This window comes from Sus scrofa, chromosome 12 (genome assembly GCF_054392235.1).
Source record: "Sus scrofa isolate SSC_HxYL_T2T_F1_AM1 chromosome 12, Sscrofa_HxYL_maternal_Yorkshire_Landrace_v2.0, whole genome shotgun sequence".
NCBI lineage: Eukaryota > Metazoa > Chordata > Mammalia > Artiodactyla > Suidae > Sus > Sus scrofa.
The window spans coordinates 16,350,543-16,369,408 of record NC_139394.1 but is presented as its reverse complement, the minus strand read 5'-3'; the positions used below and the strand labels follow the sequence as shown (position 1 = coordinate 16,369,408).

The 18,866-nt window shown below is 42.4% G+C and overlaps 1 protein-coding gene and 1 long non-coding RNA gene across 4 annotated transcripts in view; one reads left to right on the top strand and one right to left on the bottom strand.

Annotated features, from left to right (window-relative positions):
• The window catches only part of LOC146398066 (uncharacterized), a 1,038,644-nt gene that overhangs the window by 300,166 nt on the left and 719,612 nt on the right, over nucleotides 1–18,866 (bottom strand). The gene's annotated exons all lie outside the window — the stretch shown is intronic.
• METTL2A (methyltransferase 2A, tRNA N3-cytidine) lies at nucleotides 1,143–18,311 on the top strand. Of its 3 annotated transcripts, none has more exons than XR_014820991.1 (9): nucleotides 1,143–1,264; nucleotides 1,471–1,562; nucleotides 3,474–6,284; nucleotides 6,979–7,214; nucleotides 7,543–7,603; nucleotides 10,021–10,160; nucleotides 14,087–14,193; nucleotides 16,558–16,623; nucleotides 17,485–17,944. XR_014820991.1 is itself a non-coding variant. In XM_003131301.6 (9 exons), exons 1-9 carry the CDS (start codon nucleotides 1,155–1,157, stop codon nucleotides 17,637–17,639), a joined length of 1,137 nt encoding a protein of 378 aa, XP_003131349.2. In that variant the 5' UTR covers nucleotides 1,143–1,154; the 3' UTR covers nucleotides 17,640–18,311. The 3 variants fall into 3 exon arrangements, 1 of the variants encoding a protein (XP_003131349.2); XR_014820992.1 differs by having other exon boundaries at nucleotides 3,474–6,346; nucleotides 7,021–7,214; XM_003131301.6 differs by having other exon boundaries at nucleotides 3,474–3,829; nucleotides 7,165–7,214; nucleotides 17,485–18,311.

Sequence of the window (18,866 nt, the reverse complement as noted above, 5' to 3'; positions counted from 1 at the left end):
ATAAACCAATAAATATAAACCTTATGTGCAAACAGCTGGCCTTGAGAAAAGATAAAAATCCTGTACTTGCTTTTTGGAAAGAAGCTTTTGTTCAAAATGTTTCAAAAGACCATGAGAATGGCAAAAGTATTTTGTCTTCAAATAAAGCACAAGTTCTTTACTATCTTATCTTTTTGATTCACTTCTATATTTTTCTTTGTGATTAAAAAGGCTTTAGGGCCTGTTTCCACTTCTTTGGTGGGAAAGGTACAGAATCTTTCTTTGCTTCCCTTGGTTTTGCCTAGAGAAAGATTCAGCAAGAGTAAACTATTACTGGTTACTAGTGAGCTAAATCTAGTACTACATTACTTAAAAAAATAATTAACCCTTCCCTTCTCTTCTTCCAAATGGTAGTCATCACTCTTCTCCTGCAAGTCTTCTCAATCATACGTTTGACAGCATACTTTTTTGAAAATTAGTTTGTAGTAATTATCAAAATAGAAATGTACGGCTGAAGTTGTATTAATACAACAAGCGATATGAGCATTATTACAATTCTGATTGTGCAAATAAGCTCTCATACGGATAATTTCAAAAAGGACGTTTACAAATTTTTTTTAAACTTATTCTTGAATATTTGACTTGAATGGATAGACCTCGTGTTCTCGAAAAATCCCTTTCATATCCTCGGGGGGGGGGGCTCTTCCTTTTTCATACTGTTAAAAGTTGACTAAAGAAACTGGAAAACTGCTCTATCTCCTCACCATGGTTACCATCCTCAATCCTGGACATTAGCTCTGCAGTGGAACTATGTACCCTTAATTGTAAACGTGATTCATGATTTTTCCTGTCTTACAACTTAAGGGAAACTGAAGAGCCTGTTAAAGAAGCCCAGCATTTAAAGGAGCCTCAAGTGGAACGTCGCCCACTTTCTCGCCCGTCTCATCTGAGGAAAACTCCCGGGCGAAACTCCGCGGGTGTGCTCCTCTGCTCCTCTTCCGCAAAGAGCCCCGCCCCACCCGGCGAAGCCCGAGCACCGCCCTGAAGCGGGACTGCGGGGCCGCCCCGCCCCAACTCCGTCTTTTCCCGCCCAGACCCCGCGCCTTCCGTAAGGAGGCGTGGCCCGCAGGAAGTTCTCGCGTTACGGAGAGATAGGGATTTCCGGCTCCGGTATCATGGACGGCTCCTACCCAGAAGATTCTCACACTGCGGTTGGTGGGAAGAGGCAGCAGTTTGGGAGCCGGTTCCTGAGCGACCCGGCTCGCGTTTTCCACCACAATGCCTGGTAACCGCCCTGCCCCTCGCCCGAACTGCGGCTCGCTTTCTGCCCCGGAGCCGTGGATCATTCCGAGAAGCCCCTGACGGCCAGCCTTGAGTCCCACTCCCTGCTCGAGGCGCTCTTCTCCCACAGGAGAGGCGCTCCGGAGCCAGAGACTCACCTGCCAGCAGCGGGAACCTGAGGCCCCTAAGCTGCCCGTTTGATTTTCCCAGGGACAATGTGGAGTGGTCGGAAGAGCAGGCCGCCGCGGCGGAAAGGAAAGTCCAGGAGAACAGTAGCCAGCGCGTGTGCCAGGAAAAGCAAGGTGCGCCCAGTGGGCCCTAAATGGTATCGACAATCAGTGTACTGCTGGACGTGCTATTCCGGAGAGGCCAGAGAACCGAGGCCGCCGGGAATCTTGGTTACTGGATTGGTACCGAACTCAGGGGTAGAAAGGGAGGAGGAGGGGATGGGCAAGGATAGAAAAAGGGCTGCGCCTTAAATCTTGTTAGGGGCATAGAGGGAGTTTTGGTTTTGGTTTTTTATTTGGAAGAAGGCACCTGTATTTTGATAGCATTTTTTAGTGATTTAACTGAAGATTAATATGTCTAACTATGGCAGCCATATAGTCACATGATTGCTTAGAGGATGTACTTTCTGCATCCTTATACTTTGAGGAAATATTGCCATTAAAGCTAAATTCAAGTGGTCACATTCTAAATATCGTTTTGCAAGGGGGGGTTGGCTAATGACTGGTGAATTATGTGTCTTTTCCTTGCATGATGGCTATGGGAATATAGGGGCTTCTGCCAAGGAAAGATGGATGAAGCAGAGTGGAGATAAGTTTGGTCAAAGAAAAAGAGGCTGCTTCTGGAGAGGTGGATGATTTCAATGCAAAATATCCCTAGATACTAAAACTAGGACTGGTTGGCACCTTGTCCTAAGTGTCAGTGGAAGGTAGGACCAGAAATTGGAAGAGTAGTACCCTCTGAAATAGTTCTGAGCAATAATTAGACAATTCCAGCTACAAGATATTCACCCTACCTAGTTTGACAAAGACTAAAAGCAAGGTTGAAAGGGATTTTGAAAATCATATAGTCCAATATCCTCTTTTCACAGTTAAAGAAACTTGGACCTCGGGACATTAAGTGCCTTGCCCAGAGGTAAGCAGTTAGTTAGTAGTAGTGGTGGAACTGAAATCCATTTTCTTAGGTTTTTATTCTTCCTACTACACTAGTCAAGGCCCTGCATTAGCAAAGAGCAAGGAAAACTGAAATCTAGTTATAAACCATTGTTATCTCAAACAAAATAATAATTTAAAAAAAACAAAACAAAATCTGAGCTCTAGGACTGCCTCGGTCATCTTAAACAAGAGCTATTTCCTTTTTCTTTTTAGGGCCACACATGCAGCATTTGGAAGCTCCCTGTCCAGGGGTCGAATCGGAGCTGCAGCTGCCAGCCTCCACCACAGCTCATGGCAATCCTGGATTCTTAACCTACTGAGTGAGGCCAAGGATCAAACCCGCATCTTCATGCATACTAATCGGGTTTGTTATCACTGGGCCACAACGGGAACTTCCAAGAACTGTCTTTTAAATACTCCATATGTTAGTCTCTCCTGTACTCTATCATCAAATTTCTTCTCATCTGAAGGTATTTTTTCCTTCTTGTCAGCTTTTTCTGTTTCCATTTTTAGTATCTGTTAGTAGTAGCGGATTCATTTCTGGACTCCACACTAAAGAACCACAGGCAGCAGAACATAATGGAAAGAAGACCTACCTGTATCATACCATTGACTTCATGTGGGGAATAACTGAAGAACCCGGGACATTTGACTTCCTTAAAACGGATTTAGAAGGGAAATAAGTGCCCTCAGATACAAAAGAGTTGTCCTGTATAACCGTGAGAAATAGTAGGACCTTTTGACCAGAAGTGATTAGAGAGGTTTTTTTGCTTAATGTTAGGATTTTCTAATAGTTAAGAGCCATCTAAAGATGTGGGAGGAGAATTGGTGGGTAGTAAGTCCCCTGGCAGAAATTGGACTCCCTGGAAGGACAGGATATAGAGCAAATACAAATATGATAGGTAGAGAACTAAATGATCTTCATCTCTGAGACTGTGACTCTACTTGAGTATAATTTTTAGTATGAAATTGGTGAAGTGGGGTAATGATTTATAGTATATGCAAATAAAATATTGAGAGATGGTCCTTACATTTTTTCTTAAATATTTACAGTTGATTATGAGATCAATGCCAACAAATATTGGAACGACTTCTACAAAATTCATGAAAATGGGTTTTTCAAGGATAGACATTGGCTTTTTACTGAATTCCCAGAGCTAGCACCTATCCAAAACCAAAATCACTTGAAGGAATTGCTCTCAGAGAAAAAGAGGAGTGAAGTACCTGAATGTAAAAGCAGCGAGGATGGATCTGGTTTAAAAATAGAACAGCAGGATTGTTCTTCAGTCAGCCTTGGACATAAAACACAGCCAACTCCTGTGGAGGAGAATGTAACTCAGAAACTCAGTCACCTGGAAATCTGTCCTGCTGAGTTTCCTGGATCCTCAGCCACCTACCGAATACTCGAGGTAACCTCCCTTTATTGTCCTGGTAGTGGGGTTGGTGAGGCTGCACTCTACGTAGTGAGTGAGTTATGCATATAGGATGACCAAGAGGCTGATCACAAAAGTAACTTCTGACTGATGAAGCTGACTAGCTTGACCCTTATGCTGGCCTGCAATCCGTTTTTGAACTAATGAAATGCCCTAGATGCAGACCAGATACCTCGTGGTCATGGCAACAAAGGTAGATCACTTAAGGTGCTGCCTGGGGATGTTATATTGCACCCAAAGTTATAGCGTCTTAATCTGGAAAAGTCAGTCTCAGGTCACTAGACAACTTCTGTTACTTCTAATATAGTTATGAGATGAAGAGTTTTTGTTGGATCGGTGCTTGTTTCTCAGATATGGGAGGATTCTTATCTTCTCAGTTTTGATGGTGTAGCAAAGGCCTGAAAAGGTGTGTATAAGGAGGGCACTCTAATGAAAAGTCACAAAAGTGACTATACACCACCAATAGCTGATTGGTTTAGGGGCTGAGTCCTGCAATTACTAGTTCCTCACCCTCTCCGAGCAGAATGGGACTCTGCCTCATAGTTATTAGGGTGTTAATTGAGATAATGTATGTAAAATGACTGGGGATAGTGTCTGGCACACAGTAAGAGCTTGGTAAGTGGTCGCTGTTTGGGGTTTTTTTATTTTTTTATTGAAGTGTAATTGATTTACAGTGTGTTAATTTCTGCTATAGAGCAAAATGATTCACTTATATATATAAAATGTATTTTCTTTTTCCTATGCGTTTCTGTTATGTTTTACCACGGGACATTGAATAGAGTTCCCTGTGCTATACAGTAGGACCTTGTTGTTTACCCAAGGTTTACTCTTGTTCTATATATATGAGTTTGCATCTGCTAATCCCAGACTCCTAATCTGTCCCTCCCCCCACTCCCCATCATTGATAATTAGTAATGTTGAGCATCTTTTCATGTGCCTGTTGGCTGTCTTTTCATCTTTAATGTCTACTTACATCTTCTGCCCATTTTTCGATTGGGTTGTTTGGTTTTTTGTTGTTGAGTTGTGTGAGCTGTTTGTATGTTTTGGAAATTAAACCTTTATGGGTCACATCATTTGCAAATATTTTCTCCCATTCTGTAGGTTGTCCTTTTTTTGTTTGTTTGTTTATGGTTTCCTTTGCTTTGCAAAGATTTATAAGTTTGATTAGGTCCCATTTGTTTATTTTTGCTTTTATTTCTATTGCTTTGGGAGACTGACCTAAGAAAACATTGGTACATTTTGTGTCAGAGAATGTTTTGCCTGTGTTCTCTTCTAGGAGTTTTATGGTGTCATGTCTTTCATTTAAGTCTTTAAGCCATTTTAGGTTTAGTTTTGTGTGTGGTGTAAGAGTGTGTTTTAACTTACTTGATTTACATGCAGCTGTCCAGCTTTCCCAGCAGCACTTGCCGAAGAGACTTTTTTTTTCCATTGTATCTTCTTGCCTCCTTTTTGAAGACTAATTGACTAGAGGTGTGTGGGTTTGGTTCTGGGCTCTCTATTCTGTTCCATCGAACCATGTATCTGTTTTTGCGCCAATACCATGCTGTTTTATTACTATATGTAGCTTTGTAGTATTATCTGTAGAAGGGTTGTGCCTCTTGCTTTGTTCTTTTTCCTTAGAATTGCTTTAGCAACTCTGACTTCTTGGCTTCATAGAAATTTTAGGATTATTTGTTCTAGTTCTGAGAAAAAAGTCAAGGATAATTTAATAGGGATCACATTAAATCTGTAAATTGCTGTGAGTGGTATGGTCATTTTAACCACATTAATTCTTCCAATCCAAAAACATGGGATATCTTTGTTATTTCTTTGAATCATATTCAGTTTCCTTTATTAATGATTTGTAATTCTCAATGTATACTTCTTTCACCTTCTTGGTCAGGTTTATTCCTAAAACATTTACTTTTTATATGATTTTAAAAGGGATTTTTTATTTTATACTCCCTTTCTGATATTTAATTGTTAGTGTAAAGAAATGCAACCAAATTTCAGTATGTTAATTTTGTATCCTGCTACCTTGCAAATTCATTTATTCAGTTGTAGTAGTTTTTATGTGGAGTCTTTAGGGCTTTCTGTATATAATCATGTCATCTGTGTATGACAATTTTATCCTTTCCCTTTCAATTTGAATACCTTGTATTTTTCTTGTCAGATTGCTGTACCTAGGACTTCCAACACTATGTCAAATAGAAGTGGTGAAAGTGAGCATCCTTGACTTGTTCCAGATTTTAGCAGGAAGGCTTTCAACTTTTCACCTTTGAGTATTGCATTGGCTGTGGGTTTGTCATGAGTGATTTTATTTTGTTGAGATATGTTCCACCTATTCTCACTTTGCTAAGGGTTGCTCTTTTTATTATTACCACACCCAGCACTGTGTGGTAATAATAGGACAGTGTTGTCATGGTCTCCCTTTCATGAATTTTTCCACCCAGTCTATTAAAAACATTTTCCCAATAATGATACAGTGGAGTTCAGTAAGAAAGTATTTTGGGAGTTCCCATCCTGGCTCAGTGGTTAACAAATCCGACTAGGAACCATGAGGTTGCGGGTTTGATCTCTGGCCTTGGTCAATGAGTTAAGGATCGGGCGTTGCCGTGAGCTGTGGTGTAGGTCACAGACATGGCTTGGATCCCGAGTTGCTGTGGCTGTGGCGTAGACCGGCAGCTACAGCTCTGATTAGACCCCCTAGCCTGGGAACCTGCATGTGCTGTGGGTGTGGCCCTAAAAAGACCAAAAAAAAAACAGAAAAACAAACCAAAAAAGTATTTTGTCTACAGGACCATTTGCCAAAACTCAAAAAGTAAAAGCAACCCATCCACTTTTCCAGACCATCTCTCACCCACTAATGAAAGTCCATTCTCTCATTTTTAAGGGTTCCTGAGGTCAGAGTCAGAGAATATTATGGGTATTGTTTAGCTCTGGTCTCTGTACCTGCCCTCATACAATTAAGGCAAGATTATCTATTGTCTTTTTTTTTTTTTTTTTTTTTTTTTTAAAGGCCATCCCAACAGCATATGGAGGTTCCCAGCTTAGGGATCCAATCGGAGCTATAGCTGCCAGCCGCCAGCCACAGCCACAGCCACAGCAACACCAGATCCGAGCCATGTCTGTGACCTACACCACAGCTCAAGGCAACGCTGGATCCTTAACCTACTGAGCGACGCCAGGGATCAAACCCACATCCTCATGGTTCCTAATTGGATTCGTTTCCGGTGCACCACAACAGGAACTCCTGTTGTTGATAATTTATCCACCTTCAGGGAATTAATTCTTTGTAAAGTTCTGTAATTAACAATTCATTTTGTCTACAGGTTGGTTGTGGTGTGGGAAACACAGTCTTTCCAATTCTACAAACTAACAAGTAAGTTTTCTTAAAGTTTAACTGCATGATAGCAAAGAAGAAAAAAGTAGAGGGTTGTTTCCCAAAACTCTTAGCACATTAAACTGGTAACAGTGGTTATTGGGAACTGTGGGTTATAGATTACATGTCTACATTATCCATTTATGAATTGTTTTTACTTAGTTTGATTTATAAGTTACTTTGCCATCAGGGAAGTCAGTGAGTTTTAAACTGGTTACATTGTTAATATGTGGTGCCTTTGATATTTTAACTCAACTACACAGGAAAGAGAACAGACATAATCCAGTTTGTAATCTAATTGTTCTGTTGTTTTTTCTGCCCATTTCAGTGACCCAAGACTCTTTGTTTACTGTTGTGATTTTTCTTCCACAGCTATAGAACTGGTCCAGGTAAGTGCAGTGTTCCTATCAGTAATTTTCACTGACTGAAGGGAAAGAGGTCTCTTAAAAGTCAAGGGCAAACACTCTAGCATTTTTGTTGTTATTCTGTGATCTGAAAATAAAAAATGTCCTGAAACAGCCTAGAGTAGAGAAGGTCAGGTGTGAACATAGAATCTGCCGTTCGCCTGCTGTGGAAATTTGAACAGGTCTCTCGACCTCCCCAAATTTATGTTTTATAAGGATTGAAATGAGGAGTTCCTACTGTGGCTCAGTGATAACAAACCTGACCAGTATCCATGAGGTGGGTTCAATCCCTGGCCTCACTCAGTACATTAAGGATCTAACGTTGCCATGAGCTGTGGTGTAGGTTGCAGATGCAACTTGGATCCCAAGTGGCTATAGCTGTGGTGTAGGTCAGCAGCAGCAACTCCAATTTGACCCCTAGCCTGGGAACTTCTATATGCCATGGGTGCTGCCCTAAAAAGCAAAAATTAAAAAGTGGGGGGGGGGGCGTGAAATGAGATGATTATTTCATTCAGAGTTCTTGGAGTTACAGGTTACAGAATCATCTAGACAAACTCAGCTAATTGAAGGGAATGTCATAGAACTCAAGGGCGTAAGTATAGCCAAGGACTAAAACTCAGCCCTGAAGAGATGTCTAAGGCAAACTGTCTGGCTAGTGAGATGTGTTGCCCGCTCCTTCTATCACAACACCTCCCTCCCCAGAATTTGCTTTTTCTTTTATTTTTTTCCTTTGCAGACCAGCTTTCTCTACTAGGTTTTTCCTGGTTTTGCACAGGATCCCAACACACTTGCCCCTCCTAGTCCCTTACAAATCTTCCCTCTTCACGTGTTTCCAGAACCTCACCTAAATGACTGTCTTAATTCTAGAGTCTCCAGAAAGTTTAGTTGAACCAACTGGGGACCTAGACCAGATGAATACTGAGGCTTATCATAGTTCATTTTATGGCAATAAGGTGTAAGTTAAATATTCCACATCTAGAGAAATAGATTTTCCCAAAGAATTCTGTGGTCTGTGTTATATACTATAGGTGGGAGTTTTGGTTGGGGGGGGGGTTGTTTTTCTTCTTTTTTTTCTTTTTAGGGCTGCTTCCTGCACCATATGGAAGTTCCCAGGCTAGGGGTTCAATCAGAGGTGCAGCTGCTGGCCTCCGCCACAGCCACAGCATTACAGGATCAGAGCAGAGTTTGCAGCCTACACCATAGCTCACTGCAACACCGGTTTGCTGACCCATTGAGCGAAGCCAGGGATCAAACCTGAATCCTCATGGATGCTAGTCAAATTCATCTCCTCTGCACCACAGTGGGAACTCTTGGGAGATGTTTTGTTTTTATTTTTTAATTTTTTTTTTTTTTCTTTTTTTTTTTTTGCTTTTTAGGGCCACATTTGTGGCATATGGAGGTTCCCAGGCTAAGGGGTCCAGTTAGAGCTACAGCTGCTGGCGTACACCACAGCCACAGCAACATCATATCTGAGCCTCGTCTGCGATCTGCACCACAGCTCATGGCAACGCCGGATCCTTAACCCACTGAGCGAAGCCAGGGATCGAACCTGCAACCTCATGGTTCCTAGTCGGATTGGTTTCCACTGTGCCACGACAGGAACTCCTTGGGAGTTGTTTTAAATCATTTTTTTTTTTTTTCAGTATGTTTTGTTTTTCTTCTTATAAGGTTTCTCTTTGCCCTTTTGGTCACTTACCTTCCAGATCATTTTCTGGTCCTCAGTTCTGACTCTCCATCAGAATACAAACTAAAAGGAATCAGGAATGTTCCACTTTAAAAGTACCAATTATGAAGTTCCCACAGTGGGTTAAGAATCCAACTGCAGTGGCTTGGGTCACTGCAGTGGTGTGGGTTCCATCCCCAGCCCAGCCCAGTGGGTTAAAGGATCCAGCATAGCTGCAGGTAGATTCAATACCTGGCCTAGGAACTTCTTTATGCCATGGGTATAGCTGCTAAAAAAATAACAATAATAATAATAATGTTGGCTGTAATGGCAAGAACTATATCCTTTAGTAGAAAGGAGCAGCAATTACATTTAAAGCAAGACAGATTTCTTGAGGCTATGTGAACATTTTCTTTCTTTTTTTTTTTTTTTTTTTTTTTTTTGTCTTTTTGCCATTTCTTGGGCCGCTCCCGCGGCACATGGAGGTTCCCAGGCTAGGGGTCGAATCATAGCTGTAGCTGCCATCCTACGCCAGGGCCACAGCAACGCGGGATCCGAGCCGAGTCTTCGGCCTACACCACAGCTCACGGCAACGCCGGATCCTTAACCCACTGAGCAAGGCCAGGGATCGAACCTGCAACCTCATGGTTCCTAGTCGGATTCATTAACCACTGCGCCATGACGGGCACTCCTATGTGAACATTTTCTAACCTGCGTCCTCTCTTCCATCTGTCTGCAGACAAATTCAGCATATGATCCTTCTCGGTGTTTTGCTTTTGTTCATGATCTCTGTGATGAAGATAAGAGTTACCCAGTGCCAGAGGATAGTCTTAATGTCATCATCCTCATATTTGTACTCTCAGCAATTGTTCCAGACAAGTAAGTTTTAGGTCCCTTAACTAGTAGCATAGCAAAAAAAAACAAGCATTAGTCAGGGTCCTTGATATCAGTGTTGGAACCTAAATAAAAAGGATTTTATTAATGTTCTGATAGACAGGAAGAAGCCATCTATCCAAGGTGATGGGAGCCACTCGACCATTTTTCTGAATGTGTCATAAAGTCCAACTTCTGTTTCAGCATCTAACCCTCTTGTTGTTGACTGCAGTGGTTGATTCTTTTGTCTCATTATTATAGTTTAACTTCCCCAAAGAATAAGAGGGCTGTCTTAGTGGGTGTGACCATGTGGCGTGGTGTCTTAGAAGTGTGGATGCCATGGCTGTTAGAAAACATCCCATTATTGGCCTTTTGAAATGCTTTAAATAAACCAAGTTTATTAATAGCACAGAATTTACAGTGGCTCTTTAAAAAGTGCTCTCTGATGTTTAAGTTCTTGGAAAACTGTAGTACAGAAGAATTCCATAAAAATCAAAATTAGGGAGTTCCCGTCGTGGCGCAGTGGTTAACGAATCTGACTAGGAACCATGAGGTTGCGGGTTCGGTCCCTGCCCTTGCTCAGTGGGTTAACGATCCGGCGTTGCCGTGAGGTGGGGTGTAGGTTGCAGACGCGGCTCGGATCCCGCGTTGCTGTGGCTCTGGCATGGGCCAGGGGCTACAGCTTCAATTCGACCCCTAGGTTGGGAACCTCCATATGCTGCAGGAGCAGCCCAAAGAAATAGCAAAAAGACCAAAAAAAAAAAAAAAAAAAAATCAAGATTAAATAAAAGGAAAGTCAGTTGGTTTACCCTAAAAGATATCAGTTGAGTCTCCTAGACATAGGTAGCCTGGTCGTCCTGACGAAGATGAAATACTGTCTCAAGGAAGCAGTATCATTTGGGCAGTCGTGGGGGTCAGGAACTGACTTTATCTAGCCCACATTTCCTCTAGGATATATTGCATTATCTGACCTGACAGGGATGTTGTGAATGTGAAGTAAAGATCCGGGACAAACCAAACAGCCTGGCGTGGTTTTAAACATGAATTGCGGGAGTTTACACGCTTTAAGCTTTTTAAAACTGACATGGCCTGAAACAAAACATTAAAATTAAAAATTGCTTATTCAGTATTTAAGTAGGCTTTCAAATGGTTTTTGTAAGTTTGAAGTATTTATACTTCTGCAGTGATTAAAGCTGAAACCTTGCACTAAGACTGTATATGGGAGGTTCAGTCGGAAATGTAAAGCACTCTGCCCATAGTACTCATTTGCATATAGACTGTGTCACCAGGTAAATCGTAAGGTTTTTTAAAATATTGTAGATTTTATTTTATTTTTTTAACTTAATGAATTTTATTACATTTGTAGTTGTACAGTGATCATCACAACCCAGTTTTGTATCATTTCCATCCCAAACGCCCTAGCCCATCCTCCCAGCCGGTCCCCTTTGGAAACCATAAGTTTTTCAAAGTGTATGAGTCAGTATCTGTTCTGCAAAGAAGTTCATTGCATCCTTTATTTGTTCATTATTTATTTATTTTTTAAGTCAGATTTTTTTTTTTTTTTTTTTTTGCTTTTTAGGGCCGCACTCTCAGCATGTGGATGTTCCCAGGCTAGGGGTCGAATCGGAGCTACGGCTGCTGGCCTACACCACAGCCATAGCAACGCAGGATCCGAGCCGAGTCTGCAACCTTCACCACAGCTCATGGCAACACCGGGTCCTTAACCCACTGAGCAAGGCCAGGGATCGAACCCATAACCTCATGGTTCCTAGTCAGATTCATTTCTTCTGTGCCACGATGGGAACTCCCATTGTATCTTTTTTTAATTTTTTTAGTATCCTTTTTTTACTTTTATTTATTTATTTTTTTTTGTCTTTTGAGGGCCACACCCGTGGCATATGGAGGTTCCCAGGCTAGGGGTCTAATCAGAGCTTTGGCTGCCAGCCTACACCAGAGCCACAGCAACGCCAAATCTGAGCCTAGTCAGATTCGTTTCCGCTGCGCCACCATGGGACTCCAGTATCCTTTGTTTAGATTCCATATCTAAATGTTAGCACATGACAGTGGTATCTCACTGTCTGACTGACTTCACTTAGCATCATAATTTCTAGGTCCATCCATGTTGCTGCAAATGCTGTTATTTCTTTCTTTTATTGTTGAATAACATTCCATTATGTATATGTACCACATCTTCTTGATCCACTCTCTGCTGCTGGACATTTAGGTTGTTTCCATGTCTTGGCTATTGTATATAGTGCTGCAGTGAACATTGGGGCGCATGTATCTTTTTGAGTCATGGTTTTCTCTCTGAATAGATGCCCAGGAGTGGGATTGCCGGATCAAATGGTAATTCTATTTTTTGCTTTTTGAGGAGTCTCCATACTGTTTTCCACAGTGGTTGCACCACTTTACATTCCCACCAACAGCACAATGGGTTTCCTTTTCTGCACACCCTCTCCATCATTTATTGTTTGATGATGGCCGTTCTGGCTGGTGAAATAGGGTGGTACCTCATGGTAGTTTTGATTTGCATTTCTTTTTCTCTTTTTTTGTCTTTTCTAGGACCGCTCCCGGGGCATATGGAGATTCCCAGGCTAGGAGTCTAATCAGAGCTGTAGCTGCCGGCCTACACCAGAGCCACAGCAATGCAGGATCAGAGCTGCGTTTGCGACCTACACCACAGCTCATGGCAACGCCAGATCCTTAACCCACTGAGCAAGGCCAGGGTTCGAACCCACAACTTCGTGGTTCCTAGTCGGATTTGTTAACCCCTGAGCCATGACGGGAACTCCTTGATTTGCATTTCTCTAATAATCAGTGATGTCGAACATTTTTTCATGTGTTTTTTGGCCATCCGTATGTCTTTGGAGAATTGTCTGTTTAGATCTTCTGCCTGTTTTTTTTTTGTTTTTTTTTTTTTTTGTCTTTTTGCCTTTTCTTGAGCCACTCCCACAGCATATGGAGTTCCCAGGCTAGGGGTCTAATCAGAGCTGTAGCCGCCGGCCTATGCCGGAGCCACAGCAACGCGGGATCCGAGCCTCATCTGCAACCTACACCACAGCTCACGGCAACGCCAGATCCTTAACCCACTGAGTGAGGGCAGGGACTGAACCCGCAACCTCATGGTTCCTAGTCGGATTTGTTAACCACTGCGCCACGACAGGAACTCCACTTTTTTTTTTTTTTTTTTTTTTTTTTTTTTTTTTTTTTTTTTTGCCTGTTTTTTGATGGGGTTGTTTGATGATTTTTGGCATTGAGCTGCAGGAGGTGTTTACAAATTTTGGAGATTAATCCCTTGTCACTTCATTTGCAAATATTTTCTCCATTCTGTGGGTTGTCTTTTCATTTTGTTTAGGTCTTTGCTGTGCAGAAACTATTAAGTTTAATTAGGTTCCATTTGTTTATTTTTGTTTTTATTGTCATTACTCTAGGAGGTGGATCTGAGATAAATTGTAAGTTCTTGAGGTTCAGTCTTTATTTAACAGGTGGAAAGATACTGTCTGCATTCAAAGAACTTGGGCCTAGTGGGGCAGGCAGGTAGATCCACCAGCAGTCCCCACACTGGGTGGTCAGGAGAGATCCATGAGATCCACGGAGAGATCCATGAGAGCCGAGGTCAGGGATGGCTTCCCCACGAGGAGTGAAAAGTGAGCCAGACAGAGAGCATATAAGTTCCCCCACTGTGGACCCTACTGAAGAAGCAGGCCTCTTCATTACTAAGGCAGTGGATCGAAGCCACAGTTATGAGCAGGCAGCAGTAGGCATATCAGAGGTTTTGACACATGCTCAGGTTATAACTGAAATAAGAGCAGATGAACTAAGCTTTTAGGGTTGTTATATCAGGATTAGTCCACTGGCCTTCTGGAATATGCTACAGGAAAAAGGGACCTGGTTCTTAAGGAGACTGATCCTTATTCCCTGCTGCCCCACAGGATGCAGAAAGCTATCGACAGGCTGAGTAGGCTTCTGAAGCCTGGAGGGATGATGCTTCTGCGAGATTATGGCCGATATGACATGGCTCAGCTTCGGTTCAAAAAAGGTATTTTCCCACTATAATCAAAACAGTGATGGAGTTCCCACTGTGGAACAGCATGTTAAGGATCCACTATTGTCTCTGTGGTGGTGTGGGTTCATTCCCAGCCTGGCGCAGTAGGCTAAGGATCCAGCATTTCTACAGTTAGAGCAATGGTCACAGCTACAGCTCAGATTCAGTCCCTGGCCCAGGAACTTATATATGCCACAGGTGTGCCTCCCCCCTCCCAAGAAGAACAAAATGAAATAGTGGCTTTGCCATCAGAATAGTTATACAAATTATTGAAACAAAATAGAGACTCTAGAATTATATAGTTCCATACATAAAGCCATTTAATGCATGATAAGGTGGTATATATTTAAAGATTTATATAATGTAGGTATTAGGGAAGTTTTTTAGAAAAAAGGCACTTGATTAAATAGGTGTTTTTTCTTTTTTTGTTTGTTTTAAGTGTGTTATGGCAAAAGACTCCATTAAAAAGTTAAAAGACAAGTTACCATTGTGGTTCAGTGGAAACAAATCTGACTAGGAACCATGAGGTTGCGGGTTCAATCCCTGGCTCACAGCAACACCGGATCCTTAACCCCCTGAGCGAGACCAGGGATCGAACCCACAACCTCATGGTTCCTAGTCAGATTCATTAACCACTGAGCCGCGACGGGAACTCCTGCTCCTCCATTATTGCTAGAAAAAGGAATTGTTAGGACTTTTTTTAAAGCACCCTGGTGGTATCTATTCAATCCAACAGCCCTCCTTTTGGGAATTACTCAAGAACCAGCACATATGGGAGTTCCCCTGGTGGCACAGTGGTTAACGAATCTGACTAGGAACCATGAGGTTGTAGGTTCGATCCCTGGCCTTGCTCAGTAGGTTAAGGATCGGGCATTGCCATGAGCTGAGGTGTAGGTTGCAGATGCGGCTTGGATCCCACGTTGCTGTGGCTCTGGCGTAGGCCGGTGGCTACAGCTCCAATTTGACCCCTAGCCTGGGAACCTCCATATACCGCAGGAGCAGCCCTAGAAAAGGCAGAAAGACAAAAAAAAAAAAAAAAGAACCAGCACATAAGATGTGCATAACAAGCAAAATCTTGAAAACTAAGTAATTGCCTCTGGACAGGAGAATGTTGTACATATCACATGAGGTAGACCCCATACAACTGGTCTTGGAGGGGTTTTCCATTCTGTATTACCAAGTGAGAAAAGCAGTGCAGATGAGTATCTTAAACTTAATCCAGTAAATAATAGTACCTGAAGGTGAAAGGGAGATTATTTTGACATTCGAAAGGTATAGAAGTATTACACATCAGGTTGTTAAATTGACAGGGTCAGGAGGCTTAGCAGCAGAAGGGGAAGTGTGCCCACGATATAAACAGTATGTTGTGATCATATTTATGAATATGCATGTGGACACGTGGAAAGACATGCCAAAAGGGTCATTGAAACAGGAACAGTAAGCTTCCTTAAACTTAGCTATATTCCTTGATTTGTTTTTAAAGGGGACAGACGGAGTTCCCGTCGTGGCGCAGTGGTTAACGAATCCAACTAGGAACCATGAGGTTGCGGGTTCCGTCCCTGGCCTTGCTCAGTGGGTTAAGGATCTGGCGTTGCCGTGAGCTGTGGTGTAGGTTGCAGACGCAGCTTGGATCCCGCGTTACAGTGGCTCTGGCGTAGGCCAGCGGCTACAGCTTCAATTCGACCCCTAGCCTGGGAATCTCCATATACCGCAGGAGCAGCCCAAGAAATGGCAAAAAGACCAAAAAATAAAAATGAAATAAAAGGGACAGACAACCGTTTAGAAGATTGTTTTTGTTTTTATATGCTGTTTGTTTAATTAGGGTGGAGGGGAAACAAGCTATTTTCATCATGAAGCAGAACTGTAGAGCTGGGGGCTTAGAATCACTTACATTATTAGCTGATGCTGAGGTTTCATTGTTCATCTTGGGCTGCTCTTCTGCAAAGCACTGTAGCACCATTCCTTTGTAGGAAAGAAATTGTAGATTCCTGCAATGTAACCAAGAAAAGGAATTTTTTTTTTTTCTTTTTTTTTCTTTTTAGGGCTGCACCTGCAGCATTTGGAAGTTCCCAGGCTATAGTTCAAGTTGGAGCTGCAGCTGCTGGCCTACACCACAGCCACAAAGGATCCAAGCTGCAGCCACAACCTACACCGCAGCTCACAGCAGTGCTGGATCCTCAACCCACTGAGTGAGGTCAGGAATCCAACCCACATCCTCATGGACACTAGTCAAGTTCATAACCTGTTGAGCCACAATGGGAACTCCCCCAAGAAACTGATATCTTGATACACATTTGATTGGCAATGAAATTCAAAGTGCTTTTAAGTTTCTCTGGTCTTTACCACATCATTCTGCAGGTCAGTGTCTGTCGGAAAATTTCTATGTGAGAGGTGATGGCACCAGAGTTTACTTCTTCACACAAGGTATGAAAGCATCATTTTTTCTACTTACAACCCCCAAAGAACCAGATTAAATGTTCCCCAGTGTGCCTTCAGAAGTGAAATCGCTGGCCCCTCCTACCTTTTACAGCCTCCTCCCTACCCCACCTCACCTCTCAGCCCCTCCCTTCAGCCAACTTGAACCACCCTCTGTTCTCCAGTTATCCTCAGTTTGTCTGAGCCTTTGGTCCTCACTTTGCTCTTCTGCTGGCTGCTCTTTCTTGCTATCTATCACTGTTCAAAACAGGAAATCTGCCCATTTTGCAAGACTCCACTGCAGCAGTTTCAGCCTCTAAGCTGAGTTGTACCTTAGATGCAACCCATGTTAGGGCGAACTCATTGCTCTCTGGGCTCCAGCTGTAACCCAGAACTGCTTTCCTCTGCTGTTTATCCTGCAGTTTCCTCTTTCCTCTGCTGCTTATCCTGCCACCAGTTTCCTTTTTCCCCAGTGCCTTAGGAATACCCCCATTCCTGGGCCCTTTGTCAGGTCATAGTGATGGATCCTCTCCCCTAAAAATAAATAAAAATAAAACGGTTTTGACATTACATCTATATCGATTTTTGCATATAATTGTAAGGTGTACATAGAACCCTAGAAAATCTCTCCCATCAGCTGACTTTTAAGTTCCAGACTGCCTTTCACACATGGTTTGCCTTCTCCTACCTAAACGTGAACTTGCTGTTATTAAGCCACTGCTGCATTTATGACTAAACAGTATTGCCCAAGCCATTTAAAATCTGTAATTAAGGATAGCTGTCTCACAGAGCCCTGTTTAACATGGGAGGTGGTAGGCACAGTGCTTTTTCTTCAGGGAAAAATTTATAAACGTCTCTTTTCCAAACTAGATGAACTGGACACACTTTTCACTACTGCTGGACTGGAAAAGGTTCAGAACTTGGTGGATCGCCGGTTACAAGTGAATCGAGGGAAACAACTGACCATGTACCGAGTTTGGATTCAGTGCAAATATCGCAAGCCTATTCTGTCCAACACTGGCTGAGAGGCATCTGCTCCTGATATGCGAGCTCATTGAGGCTTTTTTAAAAGAATGGTGTCTTGTTGATATTGAACTATTCAAGGATGCAAACAGACTTGAACCTGGGAAAAATTATTTTTTATCAAGATTCTTAGCATTTTGCTTCATATCTGTGAAGCCCTGTGATATGTACTTTTCTCGAGTTTTTTTCTTACTTGGAGATCTCAAAACCTTTCTTGCTGTTTGTAACTTATCTTAATAATTGAAATGTTATTCATGGGTGTCAAGAATTTATTTACATTTGGAAGTATTATATATGATAAAGTGAATGATTGAATTGCATTAAATTATTTGGGGATTCAGGAGTTCCCGTCATGGCGCAGCGGGTACGAATCTGACTAGGAACCATGAGGTTGCGAGTTCGATCTCTGGCCTTGCTCGGTAGGTTAAGGATCCAGCATTGCCGTGAGCTGTGGTATAGGTCACAGACTCAGCTTGGATCTGGCGTTGCTGTGGCATAGGCCAGGTACTGTAGCTCTGATTAGACCCCTAGCCTGGGAACTTTCATATGCTGCAGATGCGGCCATAAAATGTGAAAAATATATATAATTCAGTGATCATCAGGGAAGCAGGTTGGGAAGAGCTACCTGTCTTTGGATGTTTTCTTATCTCAAAAAAAAAAAAAAAGCATCAGAATATTGTGTCCTTGGAGTTCTCTTTGTGGGTCGGCAGAAACAGAGAGGAGGCCTGGGATCGGACCCACATCCTCATGCATATTAGTTGGGTTCGTTACCACTGAGCCACAACAGGAACTCCAAGGCTCAGCTTTTGTACCTAACCCCAAAGCACAAGGCAGGTGCTGGGACTATGGAATAAAAACTCTTCCAGTTACGAATGCTTCAGAGATGCCAAGGGAAGGTCTTTAGTGGATCATTTAAATCTATCTGACCTTCATTTCAGACGACAAATGAAATATTCCAACACCTTAAGTACCAGTTATTCCAGGCTCATCGTGTACTTTGCCCCAGTCCGAACCAGCCATTTTCCCCAAGGACTTTAGTTTCTTTTAGTAAAGAAAGGTATTTAGAAACCAAACTAAGGATGCTCTTTGCTATTGTGGTATTTCTTGTTCCCAGGCCCTCTCAATGGATAGAGCTCAAGGTTATATGTATACATACTTGCATCTGTATTTCTGTACTTAAGTATATGTTGAAAACCATCAGTTCAGACAAATACCTTTGATTCCAGTCC